Consider the following 21822-nt stretch of genomic DNA (forward strand, 5'->3'; position numbering starts at 1 on the left):
GTGCCCAACAGTAAGCAGACACGCACCAGGAGGCTCTCACGGACACGTGCACAACAGTAAACAGCCACGCACCAGGAGGCTCTCACGGACACGTGCCCAACAGCAAACAGACACGCACCAGGAGGCTCTCACGGACACGTACACAACAGTAAACGGAAATCAGTGACCACCATTAGTGCACTATACATATTTCTACCATTTATATATTCCCTGCAGTATATACCCTGCAATATATACCCTGTAATATATAACCTGTAATATATTCCCTACATATATATATACCCTGCAATATATACCCCTGCAATATATACCCTGTAATATATACCCTGCAATATATACATATACCCTGCAATATATACCCTGCAATATATACTCCTGCAATATATACCCTGCAATATATACCCTGCAATATATACCCCTGCAATATATACCCTGCAATATATACCCTGCAATATATACCCTGCAATATTCCCCTGTAATATTCCCTGCAATATATACCCTGCAATATATCCTGCAATATATATACCCTGCAATATATACCTTACAATATATACCATGCAATATATACCTTGCAATATATGCCCTGCAATATATACCCTGCATAATATACCGTGCAATATATACCCTGCAATATATCCTGCAATATATACCCTGCAATATATACCTTGCAATATATACCTTGCAATATATACCCTGCAATATATACCCTGCAATATATACCCTGCAATATATACCCTGCAATATATACCCTGCAATATATACCCTGCAGTCGGTGATGTGCTCTACCCCCGTGGCCCTAGAGTAGGTAGAGCCCTATACCCCCGTGACCCTAGAGTAGGTAGAGCCCTATACTTCCGTGACCCTAGAGTAGGTAGAGTCCTATACACCCGTGACCCTAGAGTAGGTAGAGCCCTATACCCCCGTGACCCTAGAGTAGGTAGAGCCCTATACACCCGTGACCCTAGAGTAGGTAGAGCCCTATACCCCCGTGACCCTAGAGTAGGTAGAGCCCTATACCCCCGTGGCCCTAGACAATTATAAGTTATTATATACAATCAATTTCAGGGATTTTAAACCGAATTTGAGTAATGCGTGTGTGAAGGAAGGGGAGATGAGGAAGAGGAGATAAGGAAGAAGGGATGATGAAGAAGAGATGATCAAAAGGAGATGAGGTCGAAGAGAGGAGGAAGAGGAGACGTGTGAAGGAAGAGATGTGGAAGGGGAGATAAGGAAGAGGGGATGAGGAAGAAGAGATGAGGACTGAGCTACAAACTTCTGGAGAATAACTCACATCTGAGGCGAGTTACCTGCCGCCCTCATATGAATGTTTTAATGATTAGCACAATATAAAATAGTCAGGAAATACGTGCCTCACTTTAATAACATTTTTGTGGTTTTACTTAAACAGTTCAGTGTTCAGTGAATTACGTTAATGTTCTAGCAGTTACACAACTACTGGGCTCTGAAACTCTTCACATTAACCTTCAGATAACATTGACTACTTTCGGAAACCTTTGATCCCAAAATGTAACCTAAACTATATGGAATTGTTTATCAAGTGTGAGAGTAGTGGGTGGGTGGTGTTGGGCCGGTGGGGTGGGGGGGCTCACTTGGCGCACACGGTGAAGGTGAAGGCTTCGTCAGTGCCCAGGATGTAGGCGGGAGGCTTGAGCACCACCTCGTAGCGAGGCAGCACGAATTCCTCCACCTTGAAGGTCACACTCTGCTGTTGGCCCCGGGGCGTCTTCACGAACAGCGTGTACAATCCCTGACAAAAATGGTCGGATTAGCTACATCAAATATTTTGACACATTAAACATTTTTTTTTATCATTATTCAAGAATCAGTAATAAATAATTCCTAGTGATGAGGAGCAAGTTATTAAGTATCATCAGTCAACAGCAAGATATTTTTGTTGTTTGTTAGTGACCAAAATGTGACATAATAACTCAAAACCACGATAAGGTGGTACTGAATTTACCCGAGGTCCAAAGTTTCTAGTGGTCTTGATGAGGCCAGGAAGTAGGCGGCTTGTCAAAGGTTCCTGAATTATTTCCAGATTCTTTTCAACTGAATTAATGTCTCCGCATTTACGGCTTCGACAAGTAGATGATATCATGGACTTTTTATCTAAGATGAAAATCATCTCTTGTTTTGTGTCCTCCAGAGAACACTGTTAGGTCTCATGATGATGCACTTTGTGAGTTATATTACACATTTTAATAATGTGGTCAGGATTATTATACTACAAATTGTTTAGTATTCTAAAAGTTCCACTGAGATTCGGCCAGTCATGTCCGGTGTGTAGTGTTGTTAGTCCTACTCTGGCCCTCAACCGTTCCTGGAACGACTTGTTCAGTTGAACAACCACTTTCCTGTCCTTCAAATTAACGTTTCGTTTGACTATTCACAAGGTCTTGTTGACATTTTTACCGCAGCGTCTACTTGTTGAGCAACTGTCAGTGACTGGTGGATCATAAGGCCTAGGTGCTTCTCTTCATCAATCTCCACCATGTTCGTCTTGTTGATATGGTAGTTATAGTGTATATTGATATGCTCTGCAAGCACCGTCTTAAATTTGTAATATTAAATCGCCTTGCAAGGAATTAACCTTTTTTTTGCTTCCCACTTTATCACAGATTCTAATGTCATCTTTAAATTTGGTTTCTAATGTACTCTTCTATATCGTGTTATATATTACAAGAAGAGTTGGTCCCAGGATGGAACCTTGCGGTGCTACACTTGGCATTCTGAACTATATTTATATCCACCTGAGACAACCTCTTGCCTTCCTTGTATTTTTTTTTATCCAATCAAATGTTTTACCATATATCCTACGTGGAGAGAGTCTTTCATGTGGTCAATTATCTAAAGCTTTAGAGAAGTCCACGTACACTATATCTGCTGTTCTGCACTTGGGCCTCAGCTAACATCTTAGTTTACTCGTGTTTCTTCAGGAAAGACGCAAGTTACCCTTCAAGAGCCGCAGTTACTTGGTTCATCCTCCAAGTGAATGGTATGTTTATGTCCCCAGAAGTGTGGATGACAATATTATTCCTGCAGGTCTCTGTCCAGGGTAAACACAGTCACCACAACCACAGGTTGTTCAGCCAGCAGCAGAAGGAAGCCCTCTCCCGCCCCCTGGACGATAGACCAGAGCCCCCAGGACGGTGTACCAGAGCCCCCAGGGTGGTGTACCAGAGCCCCCAGGACGGTGTACCAGAGCCCCCAGGACGGTGCACCAGAGCCCCCAGGACGGTGTACCAGAGCCCCAAAGACGGTGTACCAGAGCCCCCAGGACGGTGTACCAGAGCGCCCAGGGCGGTGTACCAGAGCCCCCAGGACGGTGTACCAGAGCCCCCAGGACGGTGTACCAGAGCCCCCAGGACTGTGTACCAGAGCCCCCAGGACGGTGTACCAGAGCCCCCAGGACGGTGTACCAGAGCCCCCAGGACGGTGTACCAGAGCCCCCAGGACGGTGTACCAGAGCCCCCAGGACGGTGTACCAGAGCCCCCAGGGCGGTGGACCAGAGCCACCAGGGCGGTGTACCAGAGACCCCAGGACGGTGTACCAGAGCCCCCTGGACGGTGTACCAGAGACCCCAGGACGGTGTACCAGAGCCCCCAGGGCGGTGGACCAGAGCCCCCAGGGCGGTGTACCAGAGACCCCAGGACGGTGTACCAGAGCACCCAGGACGGTGTACCAGAGCCCCCAGGACGGTGTACCAGAGTCCACAGGACGGTGTACCAGAGCCCCCAGGACTGTGCACCAGAGCCCCCAGGACGGTGTACCAGAGCCCCCAGGACGGTGTACCAGAGCCCCCAGGCCGGTGCACCAGAGCCCCCAGGACGGTGTACCAGAGCCCCCAGGGCAGTGTACCAGAGCCCCCAGGACGGTGCACCAGAGCCCCCAGGGTGGTGTACTAGAGCCCCCAGGACGGTGTACCAGAGCCCCCAGGACGGTGTACCAGAGCCCCCAGGACGGTGTACCAGAGCCCCCAGGACGGTGCACCAGAGCCCCCAGGACGGTGTACCAGAGCCCCCAGGACGGTGTACCAAAGCCCCCAGGACGGTGTACCAGAGCCCCCAGGACGGTGTACCAGAGCCCCCAGGACGGTGTACCAGAGCCCCCAGGACGGTGTACCAGAGCCCCCAGGACGGTGTACCAGAGCCCCCAGGACGATTGACCAGAGCCCCCAGGACGGTGTACCAGAGCCCCCAGGACGGTGTATTAGAGCCCCCAGGACGGTGTACCAGAGCCCCCAGGACAGTGTACCAGAGCCCCCAGGACGGGGTACCAGAGCCCCCAGGATGGTGTACCAGAGCCCCCAGGACGGTGCACCAGAGCCCCCAAGACAGTGTACCAGAGCCCCCAGGACGGTGAACCAGAGCCCCCAGGACGGTGTACCAGAGCCCCCAGGACGGTGTACCAGAGCCCCCAGGACAGTGTACCAGAGCCCCCAGGACGGTGTACCAGAGCCCCCAGGACGGTGTACCAAAGCCCCCAGGACTGTGCACCAGAGCCCCCAGGACAGTGTACCAGAGCCCCCAGGCTGGTGCGCCAGAGCCCCTCACCAGAGCCCCCAGGATGGTGCACCAGAGCCCCCAGGAAAGTGTACCAGAGCCCCCAGGACTGTGCACCAGAGCCCCCAGGACAGTGTACCAGAGCCCCTCATCAGAGCCCCCAGGACGGTGCACCAGAGCCCCCAGGACGTTGCACCAGAGCCCCCTGGACTGTGCACCAGAGGCCCCAGGACTGTGCACCAGAGCCCCCAGGACTGTGCACCAGAGCCCCCAGGACGTTGCACCAGAGCCCCCAGGACTGTGCACCAGAGCCCCCAGGACTGTGCACCAGAGCCCCCAGGACTGAGCACCAGAGCCCCCAGGACGTTGCACCAGAGCCCCCAGGACTGTGCACCAGAGCCCCCAGGACTGTGCACCAGAGCCCCCAGGACGTTGCCCCAGAGCCCCCAGGACGTTGCACCAGAGCCCCCAGGACTGTGCACCAGAGCCCCCAGGACTGTGCACCAGAGCCCCCAGGACTGTGCACCAGAGCCCCCAGGACTGAGCACCAGAGCCCCAAGGACTGTGCACCAGAGCCCCCAGGACTGTGCACCAGAGCCCCCTGGACTGTGCACCAGAGCTCCCAGGACTGTGCACCAGAGCCCCCAGGACTGTGCACCAGAGCCCCCAGGACAGTGCACCAGAGCCCCCAGGACTGTGCACCAGAGCCCCCAGGACTGTGCACCAGAGCCCCCAGGACTGTGCACCAGAGCCCCCAGGACTGTGCACCAGAGTCCCTCACCACGTCAAGTGAGCACCAATGAGCCCAGTCCTACTTAACCAGACCACAATAACGTTCCACTGTGAGAAGCGAGGTTTATTACAATAATATTTTTCTCATTTTGTAAACATACTCACCAAAACTATATTACTTCATTGTGTGTTGTATTTTCGTCTCGTGTTCTTATCCTTTATTACCACAAGTGTGTCTCACCTTCTCGGGCTCGTCAGCGAGGTCGAAGTCGAGGTGGACGAGGCCGGCGGTGTTGTCGACGTTCTTCCACTGGGCGACGCGGGTGCCGGCAGGCGTCTGCACCCAGACCTCCGGGTACTGCCGGGGACACCAACACATTACTTGTCAGACCTCATGCAGTGGTCAAACATTTAGCCCTTCACTCACTACTTAATAAAATTATGAGAGATACTGGTTAAAATGGATTGAGATATCTCTCTCTCTCTCTCTCTCTCTCTCTCTCTCTCTCTCTCTCTCTCTCTCTCTCTCTCTCTCTCTCTCTCTCTCTCTCTCTCTCTCTCTCTCCAGACCACGGAAGAAGAATTGAAACAGGAATTTCCTTAAGTACTTTCGTATTAATACATCTTCAGAAGGAGTGATTTACAGGTCAAGAAGTGGACATATATAGGCAGAAAAGAATTGTGGAGTGAGGTGAGGTACAATGACAAATGAATGGGAATTAGGTGGACACAAATATGAGCCGCATAAGAACTGCAGAAGGCCTATTGGCCCATACGAGGCATCTCCTATTCATACCCACCAATAGACCCACACATGGATAATAATAGCATAAGATAGTAAATATTTACAATGAATTAGTGAGACAAATGAGTATCAATGATCCTACTCAAATCGCCCTCTAATTGATCTATCAAAAATGGATCCAAGTTATATAAACCACTGCTAACGTTCAAATTACTTTCTTATGTAATCTGTGTCAGAGCAGATTCAATTATGTTATTGTTATAAGTGCTTTTACAATTCATTATTGAAGAAGCCATCTCCCAATCAATTTGGTGAGCATCTGCTGACAGATGAACAAACAAAGCATTAGACAATTGGCCGTGTCTTACAGAGTATTTATTTTGCGAAATTCTACATTTCAAATTTTTAGATGTTTGCCCAACATAGAATTTATTACAGACTTTACAATGTATTTTATATATGACACAATTATCACTACGAGGACTGTTTCTAACTAATAGCTTACCAACAGTATTTTCGTAGCTAAACAATACATGTATATAAAAAAGTTTCAAGGCCTTTACAATATTCTCAAACACAGAGAAATATGGTAAACATAACACATTCTTTGGGCGAATATATTTTTTCTGCATATATTATTATAATATGTACGACGTGCTTTGCTACGGCAAACTTCCAAAAAACTCAGTTGGTAACAAAGCTTGGGACCAATCGAATCAATATTCTTAACCTCTTCATCTAAGAATTCTGGACTCACAACTCGAAGAGCTCTTAGATACATTGAAGAAAAAATAGATTTTTTTTTCACATTGTATCTATGCCTTGAAAAATAATGAACATAAGATAAATTATTCGTAGGTTTTCTGTAGATATTAAACTTTAGTGAAAAAATTTCTCTGTGAATAAGTACATCTAGGAATGGCAAACATTTATCAATTTCAGTCTCCACAGTAAATTTTATAGCGGTGATTTGATCATTAAATTTGGCTACAAATTCGTCTGTGTTTACATCTTTAGGCCATATACACAAAATATCATCAACATATCTAAACCATGGAATGATTCCAGGGGTAATTTTTGAGACAAATTTCTTTTCGAAGAATTCCATGTTCAAGTTTGAAAGCAATGGCGATAAAGGATTCCCCATTGCCATTCCAAAAGTCTGTAAATAATTCTCATTATTAAAGGTAAATGTACATTCTTTAATGCACAACTTAACAAGATTGACAATAATATCAGCAGAAAGAGGTAAAATATGATTCATTAGTTCACGAGCAAGATAATCAAGAATATCGTCAACCGGTACCTTTGTAAACAAGGAACAAACGTCAAAACTGATTAACTTTACATCAGGAGTGACAGGAATACTATTAAATTTGTTAACTAATTCAAGAGAATTAGTCAAATGAGAAGAGGAAATAGTTCCTAACAATGGGGACAAGATTTTGGTGAGCCATTTAGAAAGCTTGTAAGAAATGGATCCCACGGAACTGGTCAGTAGAGACGTTGAGGTAACTCACCGGGTCAGTAGAGACGTTGAGGTAACTCACCGGCTCAGTAGAGACGTTGAGGTAACCCACTGGGTCAGTAGAGACATAGTGGTAACTCACCGGGTCAGTAGAGACGCTGAGGTAACTCACCGGTTCAGTAGAGCCGCTGAGGTAACTCACCGGGTTAGTAGAGACGCTGAGGTAACTCACCGGATTAGTAGAGACGCTGAGGTAACTCACCGGGTCAGTAGAGACGCTGAGATAACTCACCGGGTCAGCAGAGACGCTGAGGTAACTCACCGGGTCAGTATAGAGATTGAGGTAACTCACTGGGTCAGTAGAGACGTAGTGGTAACTCACCGGTTCAGTAGAGCCGCTGAGGTAACTCACCGGGTTAGTACAGACGCTGAGGTAACTCACCGAGTTAGTAGAGACGCTGAGGTAACTCACCGGGTCAGTATAGAGATTGAGGTAACTCACCGGGTCAGCAGAGACGCTGAGGTAACTCACTGGGTTAGTAGAGACGCTGAGGTAACTCACCGGGTCAGTAGAGACGCTGAGGTAACTCACCGGGTCAGCAGAGACGCTGAGGTAACTCACCGGGTCAGTAGAGACGCTGAGGTAACTCACCGGGTCAGTAGAGACGCTGAGGTAACTCACCGGGTCAGTAGAGACGCTGAGGTAACTCACCGGGTCAGTAGAGACGCTGAGGTAACTCACCAGGTTAGTAGAGGCTCTGAGGTAACTCACCGGGTCAGGTAGAGACACTGAGGTAACTCACCGGGTCAGCAGAGACGCTGAGGTAACTCACCTGGTTAGTAGAGACGCTGAGGTAACTCACCGGGTCAGTAGAGACGCTGAGGTAACTCACCGGGTCAGGTAGAGGTTGAGGTAACTCACCGGCTCAGTAGAGACGCTGAGGTAACTCACCGGGTCAGTATAGAGATTGAGGTAACTCACCGGGTCAGCAGAGACGCTGAGGTAACTCACTGGGTCAGTAGAGACGCTGAGGTAACTCACCGGGTCAGCAGAGACGCTGAGGTAACTCACCGGGTCAGTAGAGACGCTGAGGTAACTCACCGGGTCAGTAGAGACGCTGAGGTAACTCACCGGGTCAGTAGAGACGCTGAGGTAACTCACCGGGTCAGTAGAGACGCTGAGGTAACTCACCAGGTTAGTAGAGACGCTGAGGTAACTCACCGGGTCAGGTAGAGACACTGAGGTAACTCACCGGGTCAGCAGAGACGCTGAGGTAACTCACCTGGTTAGTAGAGACGCTGAGGTAACTCACCGGGTCAGTATAGACGCTGAGGTAACTCACCGGGTCAGGTAGAGGTTGAGGTAACTCACCGGCTCAGTAGAGACGCTGAGGTAACTCACCGGGTCAGTATAGAGATTGAGGTAACTCACCGGGTCAGCAGAGACGCTGAGGTAACTCACTGGGTCAGTAGAGACGCTGAGGTAACTCACCGGGTCAGTAGAGACGCTGAGGTAACTCACCGGGTCAGCAGAGACGCTGAGGTAACTCACCGGGTCAGTAGAGACGCTGAGGTAACTCCCCGGGTCAGTAGAGACGCTGAGGTAACTCACCGGGTCAGTAGAGACGCTGAGGTAACTCACCGGGTCAGTAGAGACGCTGTGGTAACTCACCAGGTTAGTAGAGACGCTGAGGTAACTCACCGGGTCAGGTAGAGACACTGAGGTAACTCACCGGGTCAGCAGAGACGCTGAGGTAACTCACCTGGTTAGTAGAGACGCTGAGGTAACTCACCGGGTCAGGTAGAAGTTGAGGTAACTCACCGGCTCAGTAGAGACGCTGAGGTAACTCACCGGGTCAGTGGAGACGCTGAAGTAGCTCACCGGGTCAGGTAGAGAGGTTGACGTAACTCACCGGGTCAGTAGAGACGCTGAGGTAACTCACTGGGTCAGTAGAGACGCTGAGGTAACTCACCGGGTCAGTAGAGACGTTGAGGTAACTCACCGGGTCAGCAGAGACGCTGAGGTAACTCACCTGGTTAGTAGAGACGCTGAGGTAACTCACCGGGTCAGAAGAGACGCTGAGGTAACTCACCGGGTCAGGTAGAAGTTGAGGTAACTCACCGGCTCAGTAGAGACGCTGAGGTAACTCACCGGGTCAGTGGAGACGCTGAAGTAGCTCACCGGGTCAGGTAGAGAGGTTGAGGTAACTCACCGGGTCAGTAGAGACGCTGAGGTAACTCACTGGGTCAGTAGAGACGCTGAGGTAACTCACCGGGTCAGTAGAGACGTTGAGGTAACTCACCGGGTCAGTAGAGACGCTGAGGTAACTCACCGGGTCAGTAGAGACGCTGAGGTAACTCACCGGGTCAGTAGAGACGCTGAGGTAAGGTCCGGTGAGAGTGAGGATCCTGAACTTGACATTCTGGCTGGACTCGTACAGGTACTTGTCCGTCTGGACGAAGGTGATGTCGCTGGTGCTCTTGAGGGTGAGAGAAACGGTGCGGGTGAGCTTGGCGCCGCCCACCACGCCCGCCACGTGTAGTGAGTGGGTGTACACCGAGGAACTCGGCACCGACACGTCGTAGCACGAACCTGTCCTTCCTGGAACACGGAACAGTAACTCTAGTTGTTATATATATATATGTCGTACCTAGTAGCCAGAACTCACTTTTTGGCCTACTATTCAAGGCCCGATTTGCCTAATAAGCCAAGTTTTCCTGAATTAATATATTTTTTCTAATTTTTTTCTTATGAAATGATAAAGCTACCTATTTCATTATGTATGAGGTCAATTTTTTTTTATTGGAGTTAAAATTAACGTAGATATATGACCGAACCTAACCAACCCTACCTAACCTAACCTAACCTATCTTTATAGGTTAGGTTAGGTTAGGTAGCCGAAAATGTTAGGTTAGGTTAGGTTAGGTAGGTTAGGTAGCCGAAAAACAAATAATTCATGAAAACTTGGCTTATCAGGCAGATTGGGCCTTGTATAGTAGGCTGAGAAGTGCGTTCTGGCTACTAGGTACGACATATATATATATATATATATATATATATATATATATATATATATATATATATATATATATATATATATATATATATATATATATATATATATATATATATATATATATATATATGTCGTACCTAGTAGCCAGAACGCACTTCTCAGCCTACTATGCAAGGCCCGATTTGCCTAATAAGCCAAGTTTTCATGAATTAATATTTTTTCGACTACCTAACCTACCTAACCTAACCTAACCTAACTTTTTCAGCTACCTAACCTAACCTAACCAATAAAGATAGGTTAGGTTAGGTTAGGTAGGGTTGGTTAGGTTCGGTCATATATCTACGTTAATTTTAACTCCAATAAAAAAAATTGACCTCATACATAATGAAATGGGTAGCTTCATCATTTCAGAAGAAAATAATTAGAGAAAATATATTAATTCAGGAAAACTTGACTTATTAGGCAAATCGGGTCCTGCATAGTAGGCCGAGAAGTGCGTTCTGGCTACTAGGTACGACATATATATATATATATATATATATATATATATATATATATATATATATATATATATATATATATATATATATATGTCGTACCTAGTAGCCAGAACTCACTTCTCAGCCTACTATTCAAGGCCCGATTTGCATAATAAGCCAAGTTTTCATGAATTAATATATTTACTATAATTTTTTTCTTATGAAATGATAAAGCAACCCTTTTCTCTATGTATGAGGTCAATTTTTTTTTATTGGAGTTAAAATTAACGTAGATATATGACCGAACCTAACCAACCCTACCTAACCTAACCTAACCTATATTTATAGGTAAGGTTAGGTTAGGTAGCCAAAAAAAGCTAGGTTAGGTTAGGTTAGGTTGGTTAGGTAGACGAAAAAACATTAATTCATGAAAACTTGGCTTATTAGGCAAATCGCGCCTTGAATAGTAGGCTAAGAAGTGCGTTCTGGCTATTAGGTACGACATATATATATATATATATATATATATATATATATATATATATATATATATATATATATATATATATATATATATATATATATATGTATATATATATATATATATATATATATATATATATATATATATTTATATATATATACATATATATATATATATATATATATATATATATATATATATATATATATATATATATATATATATATATATGTATATATATATATATATATATATATATATATATATATATGTATATATATATAAATATATATATATATATATATATATATATATATATATATATATATATATATATATATACATATATATATATATATATATATATATATATATATATATATATATATATATATATTATATATATATATATATATATATATATATATATATATATATATATATATATATATATATATATATGTCGTACCTAGTAGCCAGAACTCACTTCTCAGCCTACTATTCAAGGCCCGATTTGCCTAATAAGCCAAGTTTTCCTGAATTAATATATTTACTATAATTTTTTTCGTATGAAATGATAAAGCAACCCTTTTCTCTATGTATGAGGTCAATTTTTTTTTATTGGAGTTAAAATTAACGTAGATATATGACCGAACCTAACCAACCCTACCTAACCTAACCTAACCTATATTTATAGGTAAGGTTAGGTTAGGTAGCCAAAAAAAGCTAGGTTAGGTTAGGTTAGGTAGGTTAGGTAGACGAAAAAACATTAATTCATGAAAACTTGGCTTATTAGGCAAATCGGGCCTTGAATAGTAGGCTGAGAAGTGCGTTCTGGCTATTAGGTACGACATATATATATATATATATATATATGTCGTACCTAGTAGCCAGAACTCACTTCTCAGCCTACTATGCAAGGCCCGATTTGCCTAATAAGCCAAGTTTTCATGAATTAATTGTTTTTCGACTACCTAACCTACCTAACCTAACCTAACCTAACCTGTTCGGCTACCTAACCTAACCTAATCTATAAAGATAGGTTAGGTTAGGTTAGGTAGGGTTGGTTAGGTTCTGTCATATATCTACGTTAATTTTAACTCCAATAATAAGAAATTGACCAAATACATAATGAAATGGGTAGCTTTATCATTTCATAAAAAAAAAATTAGAGAAAATATATTAATTCAGGAAAACTTGGCTTATTAGGCAAATCGGGCCTTGCAAAGTAGGCTGAGAAGTGCGTTCTGGCTACTAGGTACGACATATATATATATATATATATATATATATATATATATATATATATATATATATATATATATATATATATATATATATATATATATATATATATGTATATATATATATATTTTACAGGAACTTCTTTTCCACAGCTCATAAAACGGAGGAAAGGGTCCTGAAAGATATTGTTAATAGAAACGTTATCCCTACAGACAAAAATCAGAGGATACAACTGACGATTTACTATAAAACCAGAAAAACGGCCAGCCTACTCATGAGAAACTCTCCAGACACAAAACAGAACGCTTTAAAAGAGACTAACGTCGTCTATGCCTTCAAATGCCCTCTTGGGGACTGTAAGCTCCAAAAAACCCAGTATATAGGCAAGACAACAACATCTCTTTCTAGGCGTTTAACGATGCATAAGCAACAGGGCTCCATTAAGGAACATATAATCTCTTCCCACAACCAAACCATCGCCAGAGAAATCGTAGTAAACAACACAGAAATCATCAATAGATACAGCGATAGCAGGCGGCTTGACGTTTGCGAGGGACTACACATCAAGAAGTCAACACCAGCAATCAACAGCCAATTAATGCACAACTATATTCTACCCACCTCAAGACTCCGCTCCAATATAGAAGCATCAAGAAATATGGACCAATAGGCTTTCTACAAACACTTCTATTCAATACCCATTGTTTCGTGTTCTGTCTTGTGTTGATGAAATTAATACCCTATTAATGCCACCTCTTGTTCTGTCTTGTGTTGATGAAATTAATACCCTATTAATGCCACCTCACCCCATCCACCTCACTCAAATGTAGATATAAAATCGGAAATGCGTAAGTTCTATTCAGTTGTGTATTTGTAAACTAAAGTCTTTGAAAATGTAGTAAGTTTTACGAAACGCGCTCGTGTCGCGTCAGACTAGAAATAAAAATGAATTTTGGAGAATTGATTTTTGATTTACCTCCAACAGGGAAAAGAATTGTACGAAAGATTGAGAAAATTCGTGTTAGAATTATTAATTTAATCTTACTTTTTCGGTCATATTTAATAATATATGTCTACAGGAAAGATTGCTACCAAAATATACTAATATATATATATATATATATATATATATATATATATATATATATATATATATATATATATATATATATATATATATATATATATATAATGTGTTTAAACTTTGTATTCTTGATATGGGAATAATGCGTATATAACATTTAATCAACAACAGGGTGTCGATTTGTGGAACCAAGAGTGGCCACTAGACGCCCCGTCACGAGGTCTTGTTTGTCAACTTAAAAATGTGACTTGGGTGATTATTTCCACTTTCCTCGTGGTGTACTAACCTGCTGGAATGTATAGAGTGGTCTGGGGAATGATGGTAATGTTCCGCTCCTCAGGCAGCTGCTGGTAGTCGTAGGCGGTGACTGCTACCGTCAGTTTCCCAGGTGGAGCTGACGGGTCGTCCACGACCACACACAGCTGGGCTGTTGTTCCTGCCACCCACTGCTTGGGCGTGGTGACCACGTAGCCTCTGTGGGGGCACGGCGAGCTGTTAGTCCTCGCCTATCTCCACCATAATGAACACCAACTCAAACGGAAGCAAGTATGTGTAGGTTGTGTATCAATTCATGTAAATTAATACAAGCATGCCTAATGCCAAGCAATAATTATTTATTGGCATTAATTAATGCCAATCATTAATTATCATATATAAAAACTAATTCTAGCCAGATGTAGAGACAAGTGTAATCTTGGTACTAGGAAAGGGACTCCAGTATTGACTTATAATCCGGGAGAATATCTGTGAAGAATAACAATGGTCACTTCTTAATATCCTGCCAATTTAAACTAAACTGTGTTCGCCCTATAGTTTACTCTCAACCTCCGTCGTTCACACCAACTACTAAACATCTGCCACAACGGTCAGTGTGTCCTCATGACGCATATAATGTCTCATCAACACCTGTTTAATCCCACCTTTCTCAAAATAATATTGAAAACTATAAATATTTTAAGTTAATTTAAAACTCTCTTTAATCAACCAACATTATACAGGACTCTTGACTTGTCGTTATGTGGTATTTATGTACTTTTATTCTCCCATGGAAATGTTTGTCAGTTTGTCCCACAAATAATTTATTGCAAGTTTTATAAAGGATTTTCTTAGCATCAATTATACGTATTAAGTGTTTTATTTATCAAATTAAATTTCCTAAATGCTATATTCATAAACATTTATTTAGACATTTCATTAACATTTTCATGAAATGCTAGAATTAATATTTATTACTTTGTAATCTCTATCAAACTTAAGGCATTTTCTGAAACTTTTCAATTTGTACTATTTAATAAAATACTTTACTATTTAAATAAAATATTTAGAGTATTTTAAGGTGAATTCGTTTGTGAGAAGATGTAATTGGTTGTCCAATATTACGCTGATGGGATTGGTTCAGACATGACTCATATATTCTCAGGAGAGAAAAATCTTAGACAGTAACAATCTTGTGTTGATATAAGTTCGGACTGGACTTAGACAAAACAATCTTGTATCATTGCTGGTGACAACAACAATGTGATTACTGAAATTCAGTCAAGTTCCCTTGTCCCTGATGTCCCCTGCATACTGTTATGGTACCTACAGTACTGCTTGACACCTTGTCGTCCCCTGCATACTGCTATGGTACCTACAGTACTGCTTGACACCTTGTCGTCCCCTGCATACTGCTATGGTACCTACAATACTGCTTGACACCTTGTCGTCCCCTGCATACAGCTATGGTACCTACAGTACTGCTTGACACCTTGTCGTCCCCTGCATACAGCTATGGTACCTACAGTACTGCTTGACACCTTGTCGTCCCCAGCATACAGCTATAGTACCTGCAGTACTGCTTGACACCTTGTCGTCCCCTGCATACTGCTATGGTACCTACAGTACTGCTTGACACCTTGTCGTCCCCTGCATACAGCTATAGTACCTGCAGTACTGCTTGACACCTTGTCGTCCCCTGCATACAGCTATGGTACCTACAGTACTGCTTGACACCTTGTCGTCCCCTGCATACAGCTATGGTACCTGCAGTACTGCTTGACACCTTGTCGTCCCCTGCATACTGCTATGGTACCTACAGTACTGCTTGACACCTTGTCGTCCCCTGCATATAGCTATAGTACCTGCAGTACTGCTTGACACCTTGTCGTCCCCTGCATACTGCTATGGTACCTACAGTACTGCTTGACACCTTGTCGTCCCCTGCATACAGCTATGGTACCTGCAGTACTGCTTGACACCTTGTCGTCCCCTGCATACTGCTATGGTACCTACAGTACTGCTTGACACCTTGTCGTCCCCTGCATACAGCTATGATACCTGCAGTACTGCTTGACACCTTGTCCCTGGTACCATGGCAGGTACTACTATGGTAACTGCTGTCCTCCATAGCACCGCTACCTTTCTGAGAATCATGTCTGCTCTTTACTAATATGTAGGATTGCCAGAGAGACAACGTTTAAATTCCTCTGCATAAATTTAAGTAGAGAATCTTTAATCTTATAGTTTTTGATATCTCTGAGATGTTCCGATATATATGATAGCGCTTGGCACAGCCATGATGTCAGGGGGAAGTCATGATACATTCGAAACACGTAACTAAGAGGACCAATGGAAGGAGACCCGGAACGTGCCGGGTCACCTAGTCTGCTTCCTGATTGGTCAACACTCAGGACTCACTGCTCAGACAGTTACAGTCTTTGAGCGAACTGAGGTCCGTGAGATGACTCAAATCTGAGGGTTAGAGAAGAGGCAGTCTTCGCGAGAGAGGAGTACCCGACAACCCTGAAGCACAGGTCTGGCTCACACCTACAGCCATTCTGTGTCCACACAGGTAGTCAAGGTCAGCTGACTCTTGACGGGTGAATGGTGACCGCTGACTGCAAAAATAGTGCCCAAACTGAGATTTGCGGGCCAGGGATTTCAGGTCCAAAATCACCTGTGCGGGCCAGGGTTTTCAGGTCCAAAATCGCCTGTGCTGGCCAGGGTTTTTCAGGCAAATTTGGGGAGTCACAGATTTGGAAGTAAGGAATTCTTATGAGGAAAATAATTTCTGAGATTTTAGAAGTTTGTTAAGGTTTCTTATGATGAAAATAAGTAGGAAAATCTTAAAGAAAATTTTTAGAAAATATCGTGTTTGTGTCACAGCATTTCCAGGTGAATTCTACGGACATATTTTGCCTGTTTTCAACTTCTGAAAAAGCTACCTGTGTGAGCCATGGTTTTCAGGTCCAAAGGGAAAAAATCCCCTGTGAGGGCCAGGTTTTCAGGTAAATTTAGAATATGTTTATGACCAAATTTTGTAAAAAAAGACCATTTTCAGAGAATATTGTCTTAAAGGTTTTGTTAAGGAAAACAGACAACTTAGCCATAACATTTAGTTTTATATCCATTTACAGCTATTTCACCTGTAAAGGCCAAATTGAACAGAGACCAGTTATAGACAGAATTTTTGTCAGAGAGCATTTTATACCTAAAAATGAATAGAGTCTACTTTGAGAGCAAAATTAGTCAGAGTCCATTTTCAGATCAATTTTCATTAGAGTCAAGTTTTATACAGAAAATTCATCAGTCTACTTTGAGAGGAAAATTAGTCAGAGACAGTTTTAAGCTCAAATTTCATCATAGTCCAATTATCAACAGAAATTCGCCAGAGTCTACTTTGAGAGCAAAATTAGTCAGAGACAGTTTTAAGCTCAAATTTCATTAGAGTCCTGTAATCTGTGAAAATTTGACAGAGTCCATTTTATACCCAATTTTCGTCAGAGTCCAGTTTATGCTCAAATTCGCCAGAGTCTACTTTGAGAGCAAAATTCATCAGAGTCCAGTTTTTAGCTCAAATTTCATCAGAGTCCAATTATCAACAGAAATTTGCCAGAGTCTACTTTGAGAGCAAAATTAGTTAGGATAGGTAAAGTTAGGCTAAGCAGGTTAAGTTAGGTAAATGTAGGTAAGTTAGGTTAAGCAGGATAAGTTAGGTTAGGTTCGGTAAGTTAGGTATGATAGTTAAGGTAAGGTAAGTTATGTTAGGATAGGTAAAGTTAGGTAAGATAGGTAAGGTAAGGTAAGTTATGTTAAGCAGGTTAAGTTAGGTAATGTAGGTAAGTTAGGTAAGATAGGTAAAGTTAGGTAAGTTAAGTTAGGATAGGTAAAGTTAGGTTAAGCAGGTTAAGTTAGGTAAATGTAGGTAAGTTAGGTTAAGCAGGATAAGTTAGGTTAGGTTAGGTAAAGTTAGGTTAAGCAGGTTAAGTTAGGTAAATGTAGGTAAGTTAGGTAAGTTAGGTTAAGTTATGTAAGTTAGGTTAAGCAGGTTAAGTTAAGTTAGGTAATGTAGGTAAGTTAGGTTAAGCAGGATAAGTTAGGTAAGTTAAGTTAGGATAGGTAAAGTTAGGTTAAGCAGGTTAAGTTAGGTAAATGTAGGTAAGTTAGGTTAAGCAGGATAAGTTAGGTAAGTTAAGTTAGGATAGGTAAAGTTATGTAATGTAGGTAAGTTAGGTAAATGTAGGTAAGTTAGATTAAGTTAGGTAAGTTAGGTAAAGTTAGGTAAGTTAGGTTAGGTAAGTTAGGTAAAGTTAGGTTATGAAGGTTACGTTAGGTAAGATAGGTAAAGTTAGGTAAGATAGGTAAGGTAAGGTAAGTTATGATAGGATAAGTAAAGTTAGGTTATGCAGGATTAAGTTAGGTAAGATTGGTAAGGTAAGGTAAGTTATGATAGGATAAGTAAAGTTAGGTTATGCAGGATTAAGTTAGGTAAGATAGGTAAGGTAAGGTAAGTTAAGTTAGGATAGTTCAGAGAACAGTTTTAGGGTAAAGTGACTACGAAAATATATTTTAACAGAAGTGCAGGTTTGGTATGAAAAGCTGAACTAGTTACATTTTGGAGAGAAATTTTATGACTGAAGATGTCTTAAAGAATAACATGATGGAAGAAGGAGAGTTTCTTTGATGAACGAAGGTGTCTTAGAGAACAACTTTTGGAGAACGAAGGTGAATTAGAGATCACTTTGATGACTCTGAGAATAACTTTGGTCAACGAATATGGATTGGAAAGTTTCTCTAATGAACGAAGGTGACTTAAAGATTAACTTTTATGATTTAGAGAACATCTTTGATGTCTTAGATAGCAACATTGATGTCTTAGAGAACAACTTTTGATGACTCTGAGAATAACTTTTATGTCTTAGAGAACAACTTTGATGAGCAAGATTAACTTTAGATGTCTCTGAGAATAACTTTTATGTCTTAGAGAACAACTTTGATGAGCAAGATTAACTTTAGATGTCTCTGAGAATAACTTTTATAACATAGAAATTAACTTTAATGAACAAAAGTGAGTTACAGAATAACTTTGATGCCTTAGAGAACAACTTTGATGAGCAAGATTATCTTTAGATGTCTCTGAGAATAACTTTTATGAACGAAGATGTCTGAGATTAACTTTGACGTCTCTTGGAATAACTTTTGTGGACATGAGAATATCTTTGGATAACTCTGAGATTAACTTTGATGTCTTTGAAACCACTTTGATGAACGAGAGTGAGTTAGAGATTACCTTTGTTAACTCTGAGATCAACTTTGATGAACAAAAGTGAGTTAGAGATTACATTTGATAACTCTAAGATTAACTTTAGATGTCTCTGAGACAAACTTTTATAACATAGAAATTAACTTTAATGACCAAAAGTGAGTTAGAGAATACCTTTTGATGACTCCGAGAATAACTTTGATGAACAAAGATGTTTTGGAAAGTTTCTCTGTAGAACGAAGGTGACTCTGAGAATAACTTTTGTTAGCTCTTTGAATAACTTTGATGACTTTGAGAATGTCTTTTTGAGAACATGAGTAGTACTTGAATGTATCTTTGATGTATTGAAGAGTAACTTTGATGTCTCGAAGATATCTTGCAGATCAACTTTGATGACCGAGATTAACTTTTGTTGTTTTAGAGATTAATTTTGATAGCTCCGAGAATAACTTTTATGCCTCTGTGATTAACTTTAATGAACGAAGATGTCTTAGAAAGTTTCTTTGATGAACGAAAGGTTACTTAGAGAATAACATTTTGATGACTGAGATTAACTTTTTGATGACTCTGAGAATAACTTTTATGCCTCTGAGATTAACTTTAATGAACGAAGATGTCTTAGAAAGTTTCTCTGATGAACGAAAGGCTACTTAGAGACTAGCATTTTGATGACTGAGATTAACTTTTTGATGACTCCGAGAATAACTTTGAGGATGCGAGTAAATTTTTGAGTGTTTGAGAGTGTCTTTTGTTGTCACGAAGAGTAACTTTGGTGTTACGGAGAGCACCTTTGACTGTTTTTCTTACTTAACGACATATAATTTTTACGAAAGTGCTGAAAAAGTTACATTTGACTATTTTTCTTACTTAGCGACATATAATTTTAGTTACGAAAGTGTTGAAAAAGTTACATTTGACTATTTTAGTTGAGGAAAGACAAGAAAAAAATATGACGACAGTGACTATTTTAGTGCTCCACAAAGTATAAATGTCAGTTAAGAACAGCGATGAAAGATATCTTTGACTATATTTTCTTACTTGACAAAACTTAATTTTAGTTAGGAACAATGATGATGAATATGACTTTTTCTGTTGATTGATGGATAATTTTAGTTATGAAATGACAATGAAACATGAAGAACACGGTTATTTTCTGATGACTAGGGAATAAGTTTAGTTATGAACAGTGTTGGAAAGATTCCTTTGACAATTTTTTGGTTGATTGGATAATATATTTAGTTGAGAAATGACGAAGTGACTATGTTTTAGTTGATTGGCGAAAGATTTTTAGTTAAGAAGTTACAAGAAAGGTTTGTCTTTGTAAATTTGGAACTGAATAAAGTGTAGATTTGTTTAAGAACATGGCTGGTAGAACTATTAAGTTGACTACGAGAATTACTTTGACATAGTTTTGCAAATAAAAACTTGGTGACTAAAATTGTTGAGGAAACTGTATTGCTGATGCTAATATTTGACAAAGAACTAGTTAGTGAATGGAAGAAACAAATTGGTTTAAAGAAACAAAGAACATAAAAAAATTGAGGTTATGTAGGGGAATGAACACAGTGAACATACGGTGAACACAGAAAACATGTAAGAAAAAGTTGATGAATAGAGTGAACATGCAGGGAATATGAACTTATAGAGAATATGAAGACATGATAAGGAACATAGGGAATACAAAGAATGAACACTGAACATGTGAAGAACAAGTTAAGAACATTGAGAACATGAATATTGAGTATAAAAGTTATACAGAGAACATATGATGTACATGAAAAACATGACAAAGAACATAGTGAATATACGGGGAAAACGGTTGAAAAAATTTGAACTGAGCATGCTGTGAACATTTGTAGAACATGGAATGAACACAGAAAACATGGAAAAAATGTGAAGAACACAGCTGAATATAGAGAAAATATGCAAATACAGGGGAACAAGAGCTGGAGCTCAGTAACTGACTTGATCTTATTTACTACGTCTGAAATATGACTGTTTAAAATTTCAGGGGGATTGGACTGCTAGTAGAAAAAATGTGGTCTCTGTCAAATTTGGGTCTTTAATTGGACTCTGATTAATTTCGATCATGAACTGGACTCTGATGAAATTTGAGCTTAAAACTGTCTCTGACTAATTTTGCTCTCAAAGTAGACTCTGACGAATTTTGCTAGAAAACTGGACTCTGATGAATTTCGATCAAGAACTGGACTCTGATGAATTTTCACAGATTACAGGACACTGATGAAATTTGAGCTTAAAACTGTCTCTGACTAATTTTGCTCTCAAAGTAGACTCTGGCGAATTTCTGTTGATAATTGGACTCTGATGTAATATGAGCTTAAAACTGTCTCTGACTAATTTTGCTCTCAAAGTGGACTCTGAAGAAAATTGGGTATACAATGGTCTCTGTCAAATTTTCACAGATTACAGGACTCTGATGAAATTTGAGCTTAAAACTGTCTCTGACTAATTTTGCTCTCAAAGTAGACTCTGGCGAATATCTGTTGATAATTGGACTCT

At 41.2% G+C, this 21822-nt stretch overlaps 1 protein-coding gene across 1 annotated transcript in view; it reads right to left on the minus strand.

The window, feature by feature from the left end:
- Window positions 1–21822, minus strand: part of LOC138349723 (murinoglobulin-2-like) — a 241512-nt gene that overhangs the window by 94972 nt on the left and 124718 nt on the right. The window contains exons 2-5 of the mRNA XM_069314539.1: window positions 14065–14252; window positions 9833–10071; window positions 5498–5614; window positions 1611–1768 (exon numbers count right to left, since the gene is read on the minus strand). Of these exons, the coding sequence (XP_069170640.1) occupies window positions 1611–1768; window positions 5498–5614; window positions 9833–10071; window positions 14065–14252 (702 nt within the window). The remainder of the gene's footprint in view (window positions 1–1610; window positions 1769–5497; window positions 5615–9832; window positions 10072–14064; window positions 14253–21822) is intronic.

The sequence above is a fragment of the Procambarus clarkii genome, chromosome 79, assembly GCF_040958095.1.
Source record: "Procambarus clarkii isolate CNS0578487 chromosome 79, FALCON_Pclarkii_2.0, whole genome shotgun sequence".
NCBI lineage: Eukaryota > Metazoa > Arthropoda > Malacostraca > Decapoda > Cambaridae > Procambarus > Procambarus clarkii.